This window comes from Benincasa hispida, chromosome 10 (genome assembly GCF_009727055.1).
Source record: "Benincasa hispida cultivar B227 chromosome 10, ASM972705v1, whole genome shotgun sequence".
NCBI classification, from domain to species: Eukaryota; Viridiplantae; Streptophyta; class Magnoliopsida; order Cucurbitales; family Cucurbitaceae; genus Benincasa; species Benincasa hispida.
Window position 1 is genome coordinate 24,150,497 of NC_052358.1, and position 24,956 is coordinate 24,175,452.

The window sequence follows — 24,956 nt, forward strand, 5'->3', positions numbered from 1 at the left end:
TAGGGAATTTTGACGTGATTTTGGGGATTCAACGACTACATTATTTGGGGAAAAGAAAGGTAGATTAGCATAACCTAACAATGACATTTGTTCATAGGGTCAGAAGATTACTCTGCAAGGTAATCCAAGTCTAGCCAAGGTAGGAGTTAGTCTGAAATGTACGATGAAAACATGGGATGCTGCCCTGCGAGTACTTAAGGAGCATTTGAGGGTGGCTCAAAAGAGAATGAAGAAGACTGTCAGAAAGGTGGTTGGATAGCCAGAACTTTACCTTGAGGACAAGGTAAAGGTGGAGGGGGGAGGTAATGATAGGCCTCCAATTATGTTGCAATATCAAAATAGAAAGAATAAAGGAGATAAGAGGAAGTCGACAGTTGAATAAGTTAAGGACTACTTTCAATTCTGTTGAGAGAAGTTGAGGTTTAAAAAGAAGAAAGAAACTGAAAGAGAGGGCAATGAAGTTTGAATATCTGAAGTGAGGAAGGAGAGCTCTCAAGAGTGGGAGTTCGGAAGTCTCTATCGTGTAGAATTCGTCGTAGTATGCCGCTCATCGTCTATCTCTTCTACTAAGCGGTTGTGTAGTAGAGCCCAACGATCGTGTAGCATTTGGTAGGTGATCGTATAGAATTTGATAAGCGATCGTGTAATATCTTGTAAGCGATCGTGTAGTACTTTATAAGCAATCCCGGGGTATTTTGTAAGTGATTGTCTAATATTACTCAATGATCGTGTAGAGACTATAAGCGATCGTATAGATTTTTGTAAACGATTGTTTAGAGTTTTGTAAGTGATCGTCTAGTCTCTGTTTGACTCATATCGTTTAATAAAGAATTCATTCATCGTTTAGTTGCTATTCTGGGAGATTGTACCAACTCGTTATGTTAATAATGTCTTTCAAGAATCAATATCCTAACACACGTCTGACCAGAAAAAAGAAAGTAAGCAAGCATCATCCTTCACTTTCTTCTACATATTATTTGTTTAAATAATTAAAAATATAAAATCGTAGAGATAACGAAAATCATGGGGGTGTTTGGCTCACCAACATGAGATAAATTGAGTTGGATCTTCGTCACCGAGTTCAAATCCCTGGATACCCAAAAGACGCTGTTTTAGCAAGAAGTCCGATTTCAATCCCGTTCGCCTATATAAATAAAGTACCTTACCCTCTCCCTATCGGTCGACCTCTACTCAATTACATCGACCCTCTCCTTTCAGTCGACTAAGCGAAGCGACACATTCCAGCCCGTAAGTCTAAGGATTCCTCATCATCTTATCTGACGTGCTGGCTATCTTATCCTTCATTTTCCTTCTTGTTCATCAATCGGAAATCAAGACAAACCGGGCACTACGGTGAGACGTGAAAACACCCGATCCCATTCCGACCTCGATATGTGGAATCGTCTTGCGCCCCTTCCCTTGCCCGCCCCTCTTTCTTATTATTAGTAAGATAGGGTTCCAGTACACAAACAAGGTGGGTTGGGGTTTCTTTCTCAATCTTTCTCTGATTCTAGCCGCTAGCGATCGCCAATTTTGTCATTCCTTCAATCCAATCTCACGGACTTGTTACATTTCGGGTCCTTTTTGAGTCCTCGTAGAGCTAAAGATTTGCATTTCCGACCATATTGGACTTTTTCTTTTATGGCGAAAGGGTGCCATATAATATACCAACTCAATGTTTGGCTTACCAACTTTAAATGTTGGTAGAGTTGAGTTGGTATATTTTACCAACTCATCCCAATTCACTCCAAATCTCTCTTCTTCCAATGTTTTAAATTGCTCCACCCATCGGCCGCTCAGGAACTAATTTCGAGCCCCGATAACCACTTCCAATGACAAATTCGGTGAACAACTCTAGACCTTGACAACCATTTTCGATGACAACTCCGACGAATAACTCCAAGCTTCGACAACCACCTCTGATGACAACTTCGATGACCAGCTCTAGGCTCCGACAGCCACCTCTGATGACAACTTCGATGATCAACTCTTATCTTTGCACAACCTTCATGTGACTAACTCCGACAACCAATTCTGAGCTCCGCAACCACCTTTGATGACAACTTCAATGACCCAACCTCGACAACCACTTTCGCACTACCAACTCCGACGACCAATTACAGGCTCTGACAACTACCTTCGATAATAAACTCCGATGACCAATTCTGATAACCACCTTCATAGGTTCCAACAACAACCTCTGACTATAAACTTTGACGAAAATCACCTTCGATGACCACCTTCGAGCGAGCAACTTCGACGACCAACTCTTCGATAACCACCTCTGACGAAAAACTTCGACAACCAACTCTACTACCACTTTCATGTAACCAACTTCAAGCTTCGACAACCACCCCCGACTACAAACTCTGGCAAAAATCATCTTTGATGATCAACTTCAATAACCACATTCACGTGACTAACTCCGAACTTCGAAAACCACCTCCGACGACAAACTTCGACGACCAACTCCAATACCACCTTCATGCAACCCAATTCAAGCTCCGAAAACCACATCCGACTACAAACTCCAGTGAAAATAATCATCGATAACCAACTTCGATAACCACTTATGATTATTGTTAAAGTATGTTGTAGGTGTAGCCACCTATTTTTCTTCCGCCTTTTTTAAATGAATTTGAACTAAATGTAAATTTGTATTTATTTGTGTTATTTTTAATTAAGTCTCAATTTCATATACAGGTTGGTTTGTGAAGTTTCTGTGTTTTTTTTTCCTATTATTTAGTTTGATTAGAGTACCTAATTTAATTAGGAAAAAAGACATCAAGAGTAAAATTTTGAATTGGCATTTGGTTAGCCTAAAGCTCCAACCCATTTTCAAGTCAAGCTATATTTGATAATGTTAATTTACAGAAACATGCAGCAGAAGAAAACAAGATCATTAAGCATTCTAATTCCTTAATTTTGAGATCAAAATAAGCATGTTCAAAGGGTATTAAGAAGGTTTCAACACATACTTTTGAAAATCCTCTTCAAACACGAATTTAAACTGCAATCTTCTCTAATTGAAGTCGTGGACCACCAAGAGATCTTTTCTACTATTTTCAGTGAATTTGAGTGGTGGAACTCACAATTAGGCTGAATTTTTCAAGGTTTAGTGTGGGTTTGATGAGAAGGAAAAACAATTTTATGCAGAAACTAGTTTTCAGCAGCTTCCTCTCTTCCATCTCCAAATTGAAGAGTTTTATCATTCCCTTTCATGCAGGCACTCAAGAGACCAACTGATGCCACTTCAAAATGCATGGAATCAATGGGCAAGGTATGTTAATTTAGGAGAAATACCTACTTACTTCACCAAAATGTGGAAAAATCCACTACCAAGTTCAAAATTCCAATTTCCGTTTTCAATCTTTAATTTTAATTAATTCAAAATTAATTAAAATCAAAACTAATATTTCAATTTCTGAAATTGAAATAAAAATGAAAATTAATTTTGATTCTTAATTAATTAAACAAATATAATTAATTAAATAGTAATTTAATATCAAATAGTAAATTAATCACACACCTAATTTTAAACATGAATCCTATTCATATTATTTAAATATTATAAACTCTCCTAATTTTGTTTAATTTCGATAAATTAAACGTTAATTAATTATATCAAATATAATTATACAAACCCTATTTTGAATTTGAACTATTCAAATTCAAACCCTAGATTCAATTTGAACATTTTAAATTGAAATTTAATTTGAACACTTAAAACTGATATCAATACAAATTCATTCAATTTACTAATTCAAGGTATTCATGTTTTACGAGCTAGTAGAGGGACCTTATGGACCTACAGATCATGAGTTTCAACGATTTGAGATTAATTGGTTAAAACTCTTTAGACTGAATTAATCAATATTCATAACAATCGAGTCACACCACTATATCTTGATAGTTGCACTCTCCTCACTGTAGATATATTTGTGTCCACTTGATTTAACCATAATCAGTACGTCGACCCTTCACAGGTGTTTGTAATAACGACTAGGTTAAATGTTGTTTTACACCCCGAGCCAATGAGAGGATGTGATCCCTTGTTCAAGATCTAGATTCAGTACTTAAGAGAACAATCTTCCCCTATCCATAAATCGGGTAGGCGTGAATTTTATCCTGTACTATATGTCCCCAGCTATCTACCCAATCTTACCCCTGAAATGGGAGGCTTATTGAGCCAACCCTCATCTATGCAAAAATAAGGATAATCTCGAATAAACAGAAGTTCATAGTTAGTTGTGGATTAAGATCGAGTTACCTAGGTCATTTAGGCGAAATAATCAGTCTTAAATAGTAAACAACGTTATAAAGTAAGAGTGACTTACTTCTTGGTCTGATCTTATGCAAACTTATTGTGTAGGATGCTCCCACTCCTCATGTTAATACATGAAGGGTTCAGAATCACTTCGTTTATAGCACTTTACAACAAATTGTAACAACTATAGAGTGGGTCGCATTCGATAGTGTTTCCAGAATAAGGCACCACAACCTTCTTCGTATACTATAGATCATCTTGACTATTTACTCGAACCTGATCCACTTTTATGTTTCCACATAAAGTTCAAGTATTTATATAATAACCATGGATCTTAGTTTATTGGATTTAGTCTTTACAAGTGCAATGTACAAATTCAATAACAACTTTATTGAAGAAATGTCGAATAACATCTTTGTTGATAATAGAAAATATTTAACTTTACAAACTGCGAGTTTTAGGACATACAACCCAATAAACTCCCACTTGGACTAAAACTATAGTGGATAAGTATATACAATGTTGAGTTCAATGAGAGAAAACAAAAAGAATAAATACAATAAACTAGGGCATTAGATACCCATTATTTCTCCTACTTGCCCTAGTTTTAAGTATCTCGTAATCCTAGTCCCACTAGGTGACACTCGAACATTTTAGTTGAAAGGATCTTTGTAAATGGATCAACCAAGTTGTCTTCAGAGGAAATCTGCGTGACAATCACGTCTTCTCGGTGCACATACTTAACTTCTATGGTGGAGTCAGCAATATATCTTTGCTTGATACTCCTTCACTCTATAGCTCCTCCACTCAGAGTGAATACTGACCCTAAAGTCAGAATCAATGTATCTAGTAAGGATCAGATCCTTAGCATCATACACGAGCATATAATCCCTCATTCTTCAAAGATACTTGAGGATGTTTTTAACGACAGTCTAATGATCATATCCAGGATTGGACTGATATCTGCTGACAATTCCAACTACATAGCATATGTCGGGACGAGTACACAACGTGGCATACATTAAGCTCCCTACTGGTGATGCATATGGAATTTGTTTCATAACCTCAACTTCTTGAGGTGTCTTAGGACTTTGTTCCTTAGACATATGAATTCCATGTCTGACAGACAACATTCCTTTCTTGGAATTTTGTATTTTATATCTAGACAAAATCTTGTCTATATAAGATGTCTGAGATAATGCTAAAGTTCTATTCTTTCGGTTCCGAACTATTTGGATCCCAAAAACATATTGCGCTTCATCCAAATCTTCCATTTGGAATTGCGTAGCAAGCCATCTCTTGACGTTAGCAAGAAATTCTACTTCATTTCCTATGAGTAGAATATCATCAACATACAAAACCAGAAAAGCAACAGTTTTGTTAACAATTTTCTTGCAAACACAAGGTTTGTCAATATTCTGTTCAAAGTCATAAGATTTGATTGCAATGTCAAATCTTATATTTCAGGATCGAGATGCTTGTTTCAATCCATAAATGGATCGATTAAGCTTGCAAACCTTTTGCTCTTGACCCCGTTCAATAAATCCTTCTGGTTGAGACATATAGATACTCTCCTCAAGATAGCCATTTAGAAAGGCTGTCTTGACATCCATTTGTCAGATTTCATAATCATAAAATTTAGCTATGGACAAGAGTATTCTAATAGACTTTATCATGGCAACTAGAGAGAAGGTTTCTTCATAGTCCACCCTCTCTTTTTGGGTAAACTCGTTTGCCACAAGCCTAGCTTTGTAGGTCTATACCTTTCCAGCTAGGTCTCGTTTTCTCTTGTAGATCCACTTATAACCGATGGGTTTTACCCCTTTTGGTTGATCTATAATATCCCAAACTGAGTTGAAGTACATTGACTACATTTCAAGATCCATGGCTTTAACCCACTGTTCTTTATCCACATCTTTCATTGCTTCTTTGAAAGTTAATGGATCCTTTAAGCCATTATCGAGTATGATGACTTGAGTTTCAGTTAAACCCATGTACCGATCAGGCTATTGCACAACCCTCCCACTACGTTGAGGCACTTTCAACTCTTGAGAGGGACATGGAATACCAATTTCATCAACAACTTTTATTGATGGACCTGCTCGATCAACAACTCTCGTCAATGCATCTATGGTTTCTCTGGTCATTTCATCTATTACTAGTCTACTACAAGGTTAGTGATTCTTGATGAGGTCTTCCTCTAGGAAAGTTACATTTGTCGATACAAATACCTTATCTTCCTCAGGATCATAAAAGAAACCACCTTTTGTCTCTTTAGGGTAATCTATAAATAGGCATACCTTGGAACGACGTTTAACTTCTTAGGATTTTGCACCAACATATGCGTTGGGCATCCCCCTATTCTGAAGTGATGTAAACTACCTTTACGTCCTCTCCATAGCTCGTAAGGTGTTTTAGAAATACTTTTTGAGGCAACCATGTTCAATATATATACCGTAGTCTCAACTGCATGTCCCCAAAAAGAATTTGGTAACTGGACATAACTCATCATAGAACGAACCATGTCTAACAAGATTCTTTTTCTCCTTTCTACCACATCATTTTGTTGAGGTGTGCCAGGTGCTGTGAGTTGTGTCTGAATTCCGTGTTCTATCAAATAGTCCTGAAATTTTAAATCCGTATATTCACCACTTCGATCTGATCGAATTGTTTTAAGTTTTTTACCTAATTGGTTCTTAACATCTGCCTTATATTCCTTGAAATTTTCAAATGTATCGGACTTATGATGTATTAGGTAAATGTAGCCATACCTTGAATAATCATTGACGAATCTGATGAAATATTCATACCCTCATCTAGCTTTAACATTCATCGAACCACAAAGGTATGAATGTACCAGCTCCAAGGGTTCTTTGGCTCAATGACCTTTTCCAAAAAAAATATCTTTTAGTCATTTTACCCTCAAGACAAGATTCACACGACGGTAATGAACTGTCTTCTAACTTATTTAGATGACCATGCTTAACCAATCTCTCAATCCTATTGAGATTGATGTGACCAAGTCTCAATTGCCAAAGATAGGCATTTGGCGAAATTTTCCTTTTCTTATTTTGAGTCTCAGCTTTTTTAAACATCTCTATGTTCAAAATGGCTTTTACCTCAGTCGGTTTTGACATGTATAAGTTATTTTCTAATTTTTCAGAACAAATATTATTATCTTTCGAATTAACGAACACTTCATCATAAAGAAACTTTGTAATTTCGTTCCAGCAAACATGAGACGGATATTAAATTCCTTTTCATAGAAGGAATGTAATAAACATTTTCAAGTAAAATGTACCTATCTCCTATAAATAACTTCATATCTCCCACTGCTTTAGCTGAAATAACCTCTCTGGTCCCTACCTTAAAGGTTGCTTCACCTTCTGTAAGTTGTCTCTAGGAACTATTTTCCTGAGAGAAAATACAGATATGATTTGCGGCACCTGAATCTATTATCCAAGTCTTTTTATTGTTTTCCATTAAGCATGTTTCAATGACTAGTAAATCACATTTACTTTGTCGTTCGAATTTTGCATTCTCATCTATATTGTTCAAAACTTTAGATGAGTTGGGAGATAGAGGACAATCCTTTATTAAAACTTGTTTTGAAACAACATTTGCTAGTAATTCGTATGTTGAATTGTTATTACTGTTGACTAAAGCGGAAGCAAGTATTTTAGAAGAATTCGACATGCTGAAATTTTAAACATATTCTTATTAGTAAATTGTAACTAAATCTAAATCAAATTTTAGCAAAAAGTAATAATGTATCCATAATTATTATTTATCTGCAATGATACTATAGTGAGTTAGAATAAGTGCTACCGAGGGGCAATCAAATACTTCTTCACTAAAGCAAGACATTCTTGACTAAATACTATCTCTAGAATAACTCTTAATCCTATAGTCATTTAGCTACTGTTTTCGGTTAGAAACTACTAACACTTAGTAATTCTATAAATGTAACCCTTCAATTCCAGATTTCAGAGTTCGGCCCTAATGAAGCTACCAAATTGGAAAGCCAAGGTTAGAAATGGACCTAAGAAATCTTATCCATTTCTGGTATTTTATTGTTCTGAATTCTATATTACAATCCTTTGAGGGGATCGTCGCGGTTAACGACTAACTAGTGCCACCTAAAAACGAAAGCAAGCGCAACATAGAAATCTCACGGTCCAAACCAATGGAAGAGACCTTAGGATGTGTTGACACATATCCTTCACCCATTTACTATAAACTACTTCTCCCATTCACCTTGATCTTGACCCACACAAGCACTTTCCGCATGAAGGTCACTCCCAGGGTGACACAAAGCGTCGTATGAATCTCACGGCGTGAACTTTCTAGAGACGTGAGAGTTGAAATTATTATATCGTATATTTGATTTTACAATGAACAACTTCCCTTCATTCACCTTGATATTGACTCATGCAAACACTTTCTGAATGAAGGTCACTCCTAGGGTGACACGAAGTGTCGCATGAATCTCATGGTGTGAACCTCTTAGGACATGAGAATCAAAATCAAAACATCACTTTTGATTTTACTGTGAACAACTTCCCCTATTCACCATAAGCTCGATTTATGTAAATACTTTCCGAATGGAGGTCACTCCCAAGGTGACACGAAACGAAACATGAATCTTGATTGTGAACTCTTAGAGACATGAGAGCTAAAAATAATATATCATATATGTTATTAATCCCATTGAAGCGTTTATTAAATTCCTACTAAAGTGTTCTAATAACATATCATATATGCTATTAAAATCTCACTAAAGTGTCTTAACATTTGTATAGGTATACTTTTACTCAAGTTTGTTCCATCTAATTAAACAATCTAAGTTTAGGTGTTTATTCTGTTGGGATTGATGCCCTAAATCTTGTAGGATTCTGTAGTTTGTAAACACTTGTATGAACAAACACTTTGTGATAATATATGATATTTTATTCACTTAAGTATATGAAATATTTGATATCTTAGTTGCATTAACCACAAACCAATAAACTAAGATCCATGGTTATCGTTGTAAGTTAAATATGTATATGGAGACATACAAGTGGATCGTGTTTTAAGTGATAACCTTAATGGTCTATTGTATATGGATAAGGAAGGATACCTTATCCTGATGATACTACGAGTATGACCCGCTTTGTAGGTGTTACAAATGTTGTAAAGTGCTACAAATGATCTGATCCTGATCATTCGTGTATTAGACATGCGAGCGAGGATATTCTATACAAAGAAGTTTATATAAGACCGGACCATGAAATGTTTAGTCTCATTATATAACGTCGTTCATAATTGAGACTTTCATTTCACTAGGATGACCATAGATAACATGACTTTAATCTTGAGTGAGTTGTGAACTCCTGCCTATGAAGGCGGTCCTTTGATTTGCATGGTGAGAGTGATCAGATGCCGACTCAACAAGCCTACCATTTTGAGGATTCTCGGATTGGGGAGTTGGGAACTCAACTACACAAGATAGAATTCACTCCTTCCCTGAAGCAGAGGTAAGTAGATAAATTGCTCCTTTAAGGGCTAATTCCGGAGCTTGAACAATGTGGCGCACACCCTCTCTTGGTCCGAGAGGGGTTTAGTCATAGTGGGACTATGATCTATTGTTCATTAGATGAATCAGTGGTACTTAAGAAGTTAGATGTAACTATAGGAGCAAAATGGTAATTTGGCCCAACTGTACTTACGAGGGATTTGTGAAGGATCATTGTACTGTTGATTGGTTATATCCAATTGACACATAAATATATCTGTAGTGCGAAGAGTACAGCTGTCGGTCTTTAGTGGAGTATCTGGCAGTTAACAGATGGTGGATAATGTGACTATAGAGTTTAGTCAGTTATTCACGTACCGTTGGAGCTTCAAGCTACAGGTCCATAAAGTTCCCTTGGTAGCTCAATGGATTCAAGTTGAGAATCAAATTTTGGGTTAGTTTGAAATGTTCAAATTAACAAGAGGGAATTTGATTATATATGATATAATTAAATTAATTAAATTATATATGATATAATTGATATATTGTATATGATATATTATTGTATGATTGGAGGAACTAATATTTTAATATGATTCAAATATGATTTTTATGAATAAGATTCATAGTTATTATTTTTAATATAAACATGATTTATATTAAATGTTATAAAATAGAGAAAATGACTATGGTTTATATGTTGCATATGATGCAATATTAAAACTATAGGTTATAATTATAATATGATAAGTTAGTTATTGTATTTATTTATAATTGATAATTAAATTTCTTTTTCTCAATAACCAACCTTAGTGGGTGGTTACGTGGTTTAATAACAATTGAGGGATAAAAAAAACAGTTTTCTATTGTTCCCATAAGTTATTAGAATCATTATCGAGTTACTACACGATAGCGTCGAGTTTACTAGACGATAGCTCGAGACTATCTAAACGATCAAGTATCAAGTCTATGTGATAGACTTCCATCTTCTACATGACTGTGTCATCGTATACTCGATCGTCTCCTCCTCAACTCCAATCCTTCCCTCTATCCAAAATAAGCCAGAGCCCACCGCTCATGGATTCTCACACCGAGAATACCATAGTAATCTAGTGGTTGTGTCCGGATCTGTTCATGGATCGAGTTGATACTCGTTGCCGGTGTTCGAGGGAAATTGAGTTCGAGTTGCTCGTTGCATTTGTGACTGATCAAGGGATACACTTGAAGAAAGGATCTTCAAAGGTATTGTTTCCTTGATCCTTTGTATTTAATTCAAAGCATGCTGTAATTTATAATTTAATGCATAATCTGTTTGTTATGACTGTGAATGCATGAGTTCTTTCACAATGGATTTTGGATGATATGCTTTCGCTCGTAAGTCCTATATATTTAGAGTTCAATCATATCCAAGTATAACGTTTATATTTGGATTTAACTTATGATGTCTAGGTGATAAACCAGTTTTAAAACCTCATATCGCTCACATATTGCTCATAAAACCAGTTAACAACGCTCAATTATTCGGCCATAATCCCAGGTATGAGGTGTTTTGTAGACCGTCAACTTAAATACCCCCAACATTAGACAGTATTATATACCGGTTATGTTTGTAACCGTATTTTACAAGATGTCGACCTATTTTAACTATTAAAACAGGTGGTTAACCTACATGAACATGCAACTTATCTTTGTTATGAATTTTATGAATTTTAATGTCTAACCCAATTTTATAACTACTTATAAAACTTTAGACATGCTTTTGCATCCATAACATGCATCAAATATCTCATGATTTAATATAACACTTATATTCAAACAATTGATACCCTAAACATGCATATTATATATTATAGCATCTTATAACATACTTTTAATGCATGTAACATGCTTCCTATAGTGGGATTTTAAATCTACATGGCATACTATATGTACATACAAGATTTATTTAATTATAACATACATCACATGCATAAATGATTAAGCACAAACTGATATGGTTTAGTTTTGGCATTCTCAAGCAAACAAAGGTCTGATTATTACAATAATAACCAAAACTGGCTACAAAACACTTCTAGACCACTCGAACCACCTTGAGCCGGACCCGAACATCTCAAACCAGACTCCAATGCTTAAAATTGGGCTGAACTGGGCAAAAAACTATTGAGTACCATCAAACATCAAGTACCATCGAGCATGCCATCAAGCATCGAGTATGTTATCGAGTATGAGCATCAAGTATGCTATCGTGCATTGAGTATGACATCGAATACCATCAAGCATCAAGTAAATATCATCGAGTACCATCGAGTATGGCATCATGCATCGAGTATGCCATCGAGCATGAGCATCAAGTATGCCATTAAGCATTGAGTTTGCCATCAAATACCATCGAGCATCGAGTATTTTACTAAATACCATCAAGTAAATATCATCGAGTACCATCGAGTATGGCATCGTGCAACGAGTATGCCATCAAGCATGAGCATCAAGTATGCCATCGAGCATCGAGTATAGCATCGTGCATCGAGTATCTGGCAGTGGCTGAAAATCCAGTTCTACTACTCAACCTTTTTCATTTCTTTCTTCAATTACATCCTAATTTGAACTCAAATGACTCCAATCGAATTACAGACACTTAATCACAAGGCCCATCAATCAAGAGCCAATTACAAGAATTACAATATAATTGAAAAGAATTCAATGCCAAAACTCAGAAAAACCATATCGGTTCACCATTTTCATACAACTTATAAAAAACACCCACCAAGCCAAACTTAACTCGAATTGAATGCTTAAATGATGCTCTGATACTAATTGTTGGTTTACAAAAACATTCAGCAGAAGAAAACAGGATCATTAAGTATTCTAATTCCTTAATTTTGACATCAAAATAAGCATGTTCATAGGGTATTAAGAAGGTTTCAACACATACCTTTGAAGATCATCTTCAAACAAGAATTTGAGCTACAACCTTCTCCAATTGAAGTCATGACCACAATGAGATCTTCTCTACTATTCTCAGCCTTCAATTTGATTGGTGAAACTCACAATTGGGCTAAACTTGTGAAGGTTTTGGTGTGAGTTTGAAGAGAGGGAAAAACAGTTTTCTGCATAAACTAGTTTTCAGCAGTTTCCTCTCTTTCATCTCCAAATTGAAGAGTTTTATCATTCCCTTTCATGCAGGAACTCAAGAGACTAGTTGATGTCACTTCAAAATGCATGGAATCATTGGGCAAGGTGTGTTAATTTAGGAGAAACAACTCCTCTACCAAGTTCAAAATTCCAATTTTCATTTTCAATCTTTAATTTTAATTAATTCAAAATTAATTAAAATCAAAACCAATATTTCAATTTCTGAAATTGAAATAAAAATGAAAATTAATTTTGATTCTTAACTAATTAAACAAATTTAATTAAATAAATAGTAATTTAATATCAAATATTAAATATCACACCTAATTTTTAACATGAATCCTATTCATGTAATTAATATTTAAATATTATAAACTCTCTTAATTTCGTTTAATTTCGATAAATTAAACGTTAATTAATTATATCAAATATAATTATACAAACTCTAATTGGAATTTGAACTATTCAAATTCAAACCCTAAATTCAATTTGAACATTTCAAATTGAAATTCAATGTGAACATTTCTAATTGATATCAATACAAATTCATTTAATTTACTAATTCAAGGTGTTCATATTTTACAAGCTAGTAGAGGGACCTTATGGACCTACAGATCATGAGCTTCAACGATTTGAGATTAATTGGCTAAAATTCTTTAAACCGAATTAATCAATATTTGTTAATTATCAAGTTACACCACTATAGCTCAATAGTTGCACTCTCCTCACTATAGATATATTTGTGTCCACTTGATTTAACCATAATCAGTAAGTCGACCCTTTACAGGTAGTTCGTAATAATGGTTGGGTCAAATACTGTTTTATCCCAAAATTACCTCTTGCTCCTTAAGTTCCACTGATCCTCTAATGAACAATTAGTTTGTGATCCAATCACTAAACCGGATCCTTCTCGAGCTAATGAGAGGGTGGGCCCCCTTGTTCAAGATCTGGATTCAAAACTTAAGAGAACAACCTTCCTTCTATCCCTAAATCGGGTAGGTGTGAATTCCATCTTGCTCCTTATGTCCTCAACTATCTACCCGGTCTTACCCTTAAAATGGGATGTTTATCGAGTCGGCACTGTTGAGCCAACCCTCACCTATGCAAATCTAAGGATAATCCCGAATAAATAAGAGTTCATAGTTAGCTCAGGATTAAGATCGAGTTACCTAGGTCATCTAAGCGAAATAGTCAGTCTTAAATAGTAAACAACGTTATAAAGTAAGAGTGATTTATTTCTTGGTCCAATATTACGCAAACTCATTGCGTAGGACACTCCCACTTCTCATATCAATAAATCAGGATTACTTCGTTTGTACCACCTTACAACAAATTGTAACAACTACAGAGTGAGTCGCATCCGATAGTGTTACCAGAATAAGGCACCCAACCCTATTCGTATACTATAGATCATTTTGACTATTTACTCGAACCTGATCTACTTTTATGTCTCCACATAAAGTTCAAGTATTCATATAAGAGTCATGAATCTTAGTTTATTGGATCTAGTCTTTACAAGTGCAATTTACAAATTCAATAACAATTTTATTGAAGAAATGTTGAAAAACATCTTTATTGATAATAGAAAATGTTTAACTCTACAAACTGCGAGTTTTATGACATACAACTCAACAGTTAAATTGTGAAATTTGAAATAAAAACCAATAGAAGAAAAATGCCAATGGAGTAAAATTTTGGGGGTTTAAATACCCATATTTCTCCCGAACCCTTTTTTTTCCCTCTTCCAATAACTCCAATCCTCTTTTATCCTCTTTTCACACACACACAACTAGTTAAGCATCCTCCCAGAATTTTCGAAATTACATAATACCAGAAATAGCTAGCGACGAAATCTAGAAAATTTAGGAGTCCGAATTTCTAGAATTCTTGAGATGGGGAGTCGTTTCTTTGGGAGTCCGAGATCGACCTCCAATATTTTTTATTAACATTTTGAAGTGCTTTTTCTTATTTACTTAATTTTTTATGATGCATCTTTCATTATGTTTTGCTTATATAATATCTACATTAAATCTTATTTGATTTCTAATCAAAATTTCTCAAAATTTTAAAATATTTCTAATTAAGATCTCTAAAAGTTTTTATATCTTTTCCTAAAATCTTTTTAAGTCATTTAAAATTTTTTCTTTAAATTACACTTTTTAGGTGTTTTTGAACATTTAAAAATTAATCTACTATTTCAAAAGATTTCCCAATCAATTTTCCTCTAATAACTTGTTTTTAATTCTCTTAAAAAAATTTCTATGGTGGAATCTTCGAACGGGGGCCTCTGCTTGCTTCTTCGTACGTTTGGCTTAGGATCTTCTTTCTTGGCCTTGGAAGTTCTCAGATCTGTCTTTCTAATAACGCTGGACGTAACATTAGGAAAATTTGAGAAATTGTAATAATTTCTCACATTTTCTAGGTGAACAATTTTTTCCTTAATTCTAGTATAGCCTAACCAATAGAATCTATCTACTTATTTTATGGGATCATTATTTCAAATATTGGAGTAATGAGGGCTAAAATAAAACATTTGTTTTAATTTTTTTTCAAATGTTTTTCTTCAAACAATAATCTTTGATTTAAGATTTAAAATTTGACCACCGTTTTTTAAACGGGTGTTGTGGGGTGCTAACACCTTCTCCATAATTCTCGAAGTCAACTCTAGTTTTTGCAGACCATTTTATTGTTTCTTGATTAAAAATTATTTATTTTATTTGGTGCCCAATCACACGGTAAAAATGTTGGTGGTAACTTTTTTTTTATTTTCTTTTAAAATCATTCCTTTTTGAGGACGTCGGTCGCTCCGCGTCGTCTCTAGCATGTGGCAGCAGTAGGATTGTTGATTATATAAATAATAGTATTTTGTCTATATTAAATACAATATTAATACGTAAAAATTATAAATGATATTTTAATTAATTGAATTCACATATCAAATGAGTGTTAATAATGTTTAGACGAAAAATATGTATCTAGTTGAAAAGTATGTATTATATAACAAGAAAAACCCATAAAATGAATATTATTTTCCTGAAATATTTTCTAGTCAGAATTAGTGAAAATTGAAGATTTATTCTCGAATCCTTCAAATTTGGAGGAATTGTAAGTGAAATTATTGAAGAAATGTGGTGGTATTTCATTGACTACTAAGATGATGGGAGAGATTCAATTAAAAAAAATCATGACAAAGTAAAAGATATAGAACAACAATAGGAAGAAGAAGAAAATGATAATGAAATTCATGGAAAAAAAATTAGAAATCAAAAGTTTTAATTTCTTTTTAGTTAATTATTTCATTTAACCATATTTCTTCAAGAAATATTTATTATCCAAGAAAGAAAAAAAGAAAGAAAGAAAAGCTTAAAAAAAAACTGCAATCCATATTTTATTCAAACAAAGATGGGTAGAGTTATTATATAAAAAAGTTTCAAAACAAAAATAGTAATCATAAAAACAAATTATTTAAAGTTAAAAAAACTGCAGATAGTTAAGACCTATGAACTCAACTCTTAGACATATGAACTCAGACCAAATAACTCTGCACCCACATATGAATTCTATGATATGAACTCCAGACATTTTATCTCAATTCAACGCCCCAAACAACTCAAAACATCTTTCCTAATTTTTTATTTTTTTTGAAAAAAAAACTTATGGAAATAGGATCTTAACCCATCAAAAAAAAAAAAAAAAATAGTGAAGGCACCCAACCACCTGTACCAACCACTACACCCCATTTTTAAAATTTTAGATATGTTTGAGAAAAAAAAAATAAAAAATTGACATTTTCCAAAACACCTCCTCGATTTAGATTTTAGACATTTGACACAATTTTTGGGAAAAAAATCCCAATGGGCTTCAATTGCATTCCGGCCTCAAGTTAAATGGGTATAAAGTCCATTAGTTTTTACGGGCCGCATTTGAGAAATAATAAACAGCCCACTTTCACGACATCAAGTTTAAAAAACCTCTCGCGCCACAAATAGAGTTTCGGTTTTTGCTTACAACTATTCCTTCTGAAAGCTCAAATCCATCGTCTTCCTCAACTGCTTCGTTCTGTAATCCATCTCCCTCTATGCTTCACATATCATCATCACTCATGGTGTTTCTTCCCATCCCAAACAAGGAAAACCCTATTCCTTAACCTAAGCCGAAACCCTGCTACTACTTCCATTTTTAACCTCTACTTTCAGATGTTGGTGATTTTTGGGGATTCTACAAATTTCAACTTGCAGCATGGTTCTTAAGAGAATCAGAAGGAGGTACTAAAGAAACGTATCGCTGAAGTAATCTTGAAAAAAGTAGTTAAAGCATGTATGATTTGTAAAGAAGAGCGAAAGAATCAAAGACCCTCGAGAACTCTGCAAGCTTGATTGTTGTTTTTTCCCCCCACCAGTCTATTAGAGAAAATACTCGTGAAAACATTGCTTTCAAATGCGTTCTTAAACACATTCTAGTGGGCCATTTGACAAACTTTTGAGTTTATATAACTTACATGAATCTTTGGGGAGGTTTCACCCAAGGCCATGCTTTGTAAGACCATAAAGAGTTTGTTTAATTTTCATCCAATGGTTTAACCCAAACATTTTAGGGTATTTTCAAACATCTCGGATTCTTACCTTCCGGGCGCATATTGAGGTAACTTTGTATTCCAACAACTAAATATTTGCATGGTAGAGTGTTGAATTCATTACTCTTTCAAGGTGCGCGCGCACACATATATGTACTGTCTTTCACTAATAACAATTTCATTATTCTTTGGCAAACAAAATTTCAGGAGTCCTTAACTATGGATGTCTTTGCATTTTTACAAACAAATATTTCAGGATTACTCAAGCATGTATGCCATATTCTAGCTTATATACTTGAGATCAACTTTTTCTCTATAGTAGCCAACAGTGCTGTTGATTGGGGCATTTAAGCCAATCCAACAAGCTTCTCACTTATCTCCCACAACTTGCGGGCCTTTTCTATATCACTGGCTTCTTTGGATAGCTGGTTTTGGAATGAGGATGAGTTCTTGTTCCAGCTCCAATATACACCTGATTGTTCCAGGCTTGAGTCACTTACAACCTGAGTCAGAGATTCATCCCATAGTCTGTCAATTGCCCTCGACTTAATAACTACACATTTAACTACTTGACTCGATTTGTTTATCAGTACTACAGTTTCTCAGGACATAACTGACCTGTGCAAGTCTTTTCCCAGCTTCTTCTTCAGACACATAGCCCTTGGTGATGTACTTCTGGAAGGGTGGAAATAAAAGTCTGAACAGGGGAATATGCTCTCTAAACAACCCTGTTGTGGCAATGCAACCAGGATAGAGAGAAGCAAAAGTTATTCCCGTTTCTTCATGATATCTCCTGTGGAGCTCTTGCATGGTGAGCATGTTGCATACTTTGCTATCCTTGTAGGCCTTTGCTCCATCAAACTCTCCTCCATCTATCATGGTTGAGCTGTTCACACCATTCAAACCACTTGCTAGGCCTCTCAGATCTCCCAAGTTTGCTTTTGGGGGCACATTCCCAGCCAACGTGTTTGTGTTACCTGGAATCAAACTTATAGTTTGTGATACTGATTGTTTTGAATGACTTTCTAAGTGAGTGCTTGGCCCAAGGAGTTGGTATTGGAGGGAGTGATGTTGTGAACTTCACTCCATATTTGGTCCAAGGAGTTCGTGGGCTACACGGCTAAAAAAAATCAATTTTATGTTTTATTAACTCCTTAAGGTATGCTCAGAATTCATAACTCCCTAGTATTCACAATTCCACTTCTTACCCCAAACCCTAAGTGCTTTAAAACACTTTTGTAAGAACCTAGAAAGTCATTCATCTTCTTGGTCTAGTAGTCTATATAAATGTCATGTTGAATGCTCTCAATTAGTACCTGTGATGGAGCCTACAATTATTACACGCTTGGACGGATAATCTGATTGCTTTATGTAATCGAGCAGCAGCCGTGTGAGGAGGAAATGACCAAGGTGATTAGTCCCAACACTGAGTTCAAACCCTTCAGCGGTGAAAGTTGGCTCTTTTGCAGTCGGCAAGTAGACAGCAGCATTGCATACAAGCACATCAAGAGGCATACCCGACCGGCGGAAGCTATCCACAAATTGCCTTACACTGTCAAGCGAGGCAAGGTCTAGATGCATAACAGTAAAACTTTCCTTAGCTATGCCTGCTGATTTTGCTGCCATTTGGGCTTTAAGGAAGTTCCTGCATGCCATAATTATGTGCCATTTTCCTGTTTCAGCTAGAGCCTTGGCCGTGGCTAGACCCAGCCCTGAGGAAGCTCCTGTGATTATAACATTTCCTTCCCTCAAAGTTTTGTTTCCTTCCCGTGGCGCCTGGTTGATTTCTGAAACTGTTGCAGTCTGGGCTCTAATAGTTCCAACAGGTTGTCTTCCTTGCTATGTGTTGATGGATAATTTATATTGTAAACATTTCTACTATCTTAAAAAAGGGGGGAGGGGGGGAATAAAACCAGGAAATTGAATATGGATGGGCATATTACCTTATTTCTCAATACGAGAGATTTCAATTTAACTTCGATATGTACAGAAAATGGAACTCCTGAAAGGCCAGTGTCGTTCAGAACAACAGTACCAGCTGGATATACGTCTTTGTGGATGGAAGTCGTGGGAGAAAAAGAGGCTGCTTGTAGAGCCATGAGAAGCAAATAGGAGAGTCGCTGAGAGAGTTTCAGATCACTTGAAATGCTGGCCAGAGCAATTATGGAATGGAAGGAGCTGAAATACTAGCATCTGATTGTTTTGGAGGTATAGAATGTTCTGGCTCCTATACTTGCCACGTTGGCCTTCTTCATCCAATCAGGTTCACCACTGGATCCTCTCCCGATATGTTTTTTTTGTTGCATAAAGATCAGCTATCTAGACTATTCTAATAATTATGGGTCATTGAAGTGGAGGCCCAACTTGGTAAGGTTGGGTCCAAATGGTCCAGTTTTGACATATTGGGATTGCTTTTGGGTAAATTCAAAACATTTTTTTTGGAAGATCTCTGGAACCATGTGAAAGATTTTCCTAATCAAATATGCCACAGAATAGAAAAGAACTATCCTGTCCACAAGATATGTTGTTGGTGTCCAAAATAATATAAGACAACTTTCTTCATCACACTACTAAAAATCTTGCGTGGGTGCAGAAGTCATCTTAAATCCCAAGCAACTTGATTCAAATCTTGGTAACAAAGATGCATATTTTGAATACTTTGATCCATGTTCTCACTTGCCTTATCATAAAAGGACATTGCTGTGACGACTTTTATCTTTTGGATAAATTTGACTTTGACTAATTCTCCATCAGAGCATCAGACTGAGAGAACTTGACTCCCCTTGTGAAACTTAGTGAAGAATGAAGAGAAAGGAACAATAAGAAAGGAAAAGTTTCACATAAGAGAAAAGAATACCAAAAGATCCAAGAGGCCAACAACAATTATTATATTCCTTGAATTTAGGTTTAACCAAACCCCTTGTAAGATATTTAAGTCCCATGTATTAGGATTTTTTTTTTAGTACAATATAGAAATGGGGAACAAATCTTCTACCTCGCTAAGCTTATTTTAGCAAGTTCATCTATTAGGATTACATATCTTTTGTGGAGAAAGGTGATAAGATAAGATTAGGAAAATACACAGGAAGATAATCATCACCTATTAAATTATCCTCCCACAATCATTTATTGGTCTATATCCAGTAGAAAGTAGAAAATTTAATGGCATAAACTGGGTAAAGATTAATAAATAGCTTGCTAAGAACTTCTTAATGCACGATAAACAATAATGATTATGAGACTTGTAACATCCATTCGGGAGTTGAATCTTAGCACAAGCTTCTACCAACAAGGGACTGTAATGGTCACTAAAATCAAGAGCACAGTATTTTTTTAAAGTTGAATTGTTAATTGTCAACCGTTTCTCCTTGGCTTGATCTTTCTTGTTATATATTTCCAACAATTATGAAAGAAGCTTCAGAAGAGGAAGTTATAAACATCGTTTTTGCCTTAAGACAACATAAATAAAGGTCTTCCTCTTTAGGAAACAAGTCTTTCTTTCAAAAGGAAAGATGTTATCTAATCTTTTTCACCACTGGATCACAAAAGGTGAGAAGTCTTAAGATTGTACTGAAGACCCCTAAAAAAACAGAGAAAAAATATTACGCCCTAGGATGCACTCACATGCTTAACATAGAGCATAGAGAGGTCACAATTAAGCCCAATCACAAAACATTTGTAATTGAGTTTAATATCAATGAGGCCCATGTATCCTTCTATTTTCTAAAACCTTCGATTAAACTTTTTGGCATACTCCCTTGAGACAAACTTGTTACATTAGACCACTCTATGCTTAATTAGCATTATAGGCTTCTACTAATTTAATTTGATAGGTACCTTATCATGGTAGCTTTTAGAACCACCACAAGTTTTTCTAGTGTTCTATAAAAACTAATATAAACCATGAAGGAATTGAAGGAGATAAATTCAAACGAGGGTGGCCATCTACTATCTTTCGCAACCAAATGTAATAAAGTTAGACGATTGTCTTGTCTAAATATGCTCAAGATGGCTTAGATCTTTAATCTCATTTTCATGACACAAGATGGATGATTTATCGGACTGCTCCGATAGACTTCTCATATGCCTTTGAATGAGGATGTTAGATTTATCCATATGAACCATCATGGGTTAGACATGTGAAAGAAGTAGAAGAGATTTTAAGAGAATGAGTTTTAAGTCTCATAATAATTACCTAGGGTGAGTTTAGCCTACCTTGTAATTTCAACACTTTTTAAAAGATATATTTTCCTTATATCTTTTTCTTTTTTAACTTTTATAAAATTGATTGAGTTTTGCATCACATCTAAGGAATTTTTTGAACCATTTATATGTTCATCTAGATAGAAAGAAAGAAAGAAAGAAAGTTAATTTTCATATGGTTGATCTCATCACACATGAGAAAGTTAGAAAAGAATGTGGCGGTCAGGTTTGTAATAATGGGATGCATGATAAAGTAATTTTGTATTTTTTTTTTTTTTTCTGTTGCTGTTATTTATGCATCCAATGGCAATAATACTAAAAAGGAAAATAGGAGTGTGGTAATCATATTAAATAATTCTCCATGGCGCACGGTTAAAATCAAAACGGCGTTTACAATGAAACCAACTGATGATTAATGCCTAATGGTGGGTCATAATTAAAGGTTTAGAAAAACAGGAAAAGGGTCAAATGGTTAGGTGGTGTAGTGTAATTACATTTCATAATATTTATCTTTTAACATCTTCTTCTTGTTCATGTAACTTACTTTGTGGGCGGTAAATCCTATAAATCAAAACCAGCTTGAACTTGACGTTGAAATTAATATTGGATTTGGTTAGAAGGTAATTAATTGCAGTTAGAAATGATATGATGGAGCTTAATAATTAATCTATGTTAACTTATATTTATATATATATATTTATGTATGAGATGAAAATGTGGTAACACTTTCGGTCCTTTATTTAGAGCAGCACACTACATTAATTATTATGACTGCCAATGTCATGTTTTTGTAATCAGCAAGTGAGGATTTCTTTTGTTATCTTGGCGTCACAGATAAGAAATGGACATCAATATCCCCTAGGTCGGCTCCTGGGGCCCATTCTTTCTCATAAACCTTTCCTCTCTCTCTCTCTCTCTCTCTATATATATATATATATATAATCCCTTTTTGGTTTCTTCTTAATTGGGAACTTGCCAGATTGTGGGAAAATATCTGGGACCTTAAATTTTTTTTTTTTTTAGTGTTTCAGAATTGCGTGAGATCCCCAATTAAAATAATAAATCATCTAATTACCTGTTAAAATATGAATAAAAGGAGTATATATTAAGATTGTACTAGAAATTTTCAAATGTTTTTTTTTTTTTGTCTTTTACCTTATTATTGGGATAGAAAAGTATATTTTCTTTCGAGTAATATTTGAATATAGTCAATGTTATATCTATCTTCATACATTTCTTTAATTGTAAAGATTTTAAGAAAAAAGTTTACCATATGACAACTTGTGATTGTGTATTTTGATGAATTGCACAAAGATGTGTTTTGTTTGGGATGCACCAAATATTTTTGTTTTTTTTTCCCTCCTTTAGTTTATTCTCATGGATGTTATTTCTTCGTTTATAATTGTGTGCTTATGAATAATTACACCACCATAATGTTTTGAAATTATTAGAGAGTAGACTACAAATAAAAATATTAGTTCCCTTTTCTATTTTTATTTTATTATTAATTTAAAAAGGTTTCAATTTAGTCTTTTCTTTATGTTTTGAAATTATTAGAGAGTAGATACAAATAAAAATATTAGTTTCTGGATGATAAATTTAGAATAATAAAAATTTTAGGGTATATTTGAGAATGATTTTGAAAGGATTAAAATCAATTTTAACATATTTAAAAAATCATTTGGAAGGTGATTCCCAAGTGATTTTTGGTTGAGTGATTGTGAATTTGTAAGGGATTTTTTTTTACCATTTTTTAATCTTTATTACTCTCTAATTCTTGCTCTTCTCTAATTCTCTCTCTAAAAGCTTTATTATGTTTATCTCTAATTTTATTATACTCTTTTTAAAAAAATTGTTCATCTTTCTCACTTTTTCTCTCTCCAATGGTTAAACTCATCAATTTTTCTCTCTAACTTTTTTTTTTTTGGCTCTGATTTATCGACCTTTCTCTAGTTTTTTGCTTTGAGTTTTATAAGTTATTCTCCATAAATCATCATCCCAAAAAAATTATAATATCTGTGAATTTATTGTTTTCTCATGATCTCTCATTATTTCTCTAAATTTTTTGTCCCTCTAAATTTCTCTTCCGTAGCATTTTTTCTTTTTGAAAATTTTCTCTCTCTATTTTTTCCCTTAAACTTTTGTTTTTCTCTATAAAATGTTTGTCTGCCACCCCATAATTTTTTCAATCTCAAATGTAATGCTTTTTCTAGTAATTTGATGGTTCCAAATCTATCTTTTTAAAACAAACATTAATTTTTTAAATACCAAAAAATTTAAATACCACTTGTACAAGTATGAACCAATAATATTAACATGATTTATGTCCTTTTTTTAAAAAATTATTCATAATTAAATAATTAAGCTTAGAGCACTTATTCTAAAAGTCAATACCAAACATGCTTTAAGTCATTGAAAATCACATTTGATTGTAGAAAATTATTTTTAAAAGTGTAAACCAAATATTAAAATGATTGTATGAAAATCAATTTTGATAAATTACTTGTTAGTAAATCAATTTTGTTAAAATTACTATTTCTAAAAACACTTCCAAACATGCACACTATCTTAGCTAAAGTACTTTAAATATGGCTATTTTATTCCATAATACTTCTTAAGAAATTATTTTCATGTTTGATTCCATATTATTGAATTGCTTTTGAAGGGCTTCTCTATCAAATGATTTTGAAGGGTTTCTCAATTAAAGTATAATTTGAGAATAAACTTGAAGAGGCTTTGCTTTTTCAAAAAACACTTTTATATCAAATCCCAAAAATGATGATTTTGAAAGAGAAGTGTTCTTGCCCAAAAGAACCTCTAAAAGTTGCTGAAGGTTTTTCTTTTTTAAATTATTATTATTATTGTTATTATTTTATTTACGACAACATGGATAGACTTCAAAATAGATAATACAAACTTATGCTAGCTGAATTATGTTGTTGACAAACATAGTTGAAGTTACAAGAAGCATTTTGTGCTCTATCTATATTTGGAGGAGTAGGTGAATGTACTCGTGAAAGAAATTCGGGGGTGGGTGCAGGGCGGACAATTTGAAAGCGGACTCCCATTCATTAGACCTAAAGGACCATGGGTCATATATTCCGCGGAACGTCGTTCTTGCCAACATCACAGCCATATTATTAAAAGCTTATGGTAATAATATAATCTTAATTATTACATTATCTTAGTTTTAGTCTTTTAGCTTTAGCTGCATTTAGAAAACCTTGTTTATTAAATTTTAAAATTATTATATTTGGTTATTCATGGAGGAAAAACTGTGGAAA

At 34.0% G+C, this 24,956-nt stretch overlaps 1 protein-coding gene across 1 annotated transcript; it reads right to left on the reverse strand.

The window, feature by feature from the left end:
- Positions 1 to 17,564: 17,564 nt before the first annotated feature.
- Positions 17,565 to 19,663, reverse strand: LOC120089370 (protochlorophyllide reductase). The gene is made up of 4 exons (XM_039046814.1): positions 19,413 to 19,663; positions 18,786 to 19,308; positions 18,088 to 18,446; positions 17,565 to 17,972 (listed from the first exon to the last, which is right to left on the reverse strand). Exons 1-4 carry the CDS (start codon positions 19,566 to 19,568, stop codon positions 17,817 to 17,819), a joined length of 1,194 nt encoding a protein of 397 aa, XP_038902742.1. The 5' UTR covers positions 19,569 to 19,663; the 3' UTR covers positions 17,565 to 17,816.
- Between the last annotated feature and the right edge of the window lie 5,293 nt (positions 19,664 to 24,956).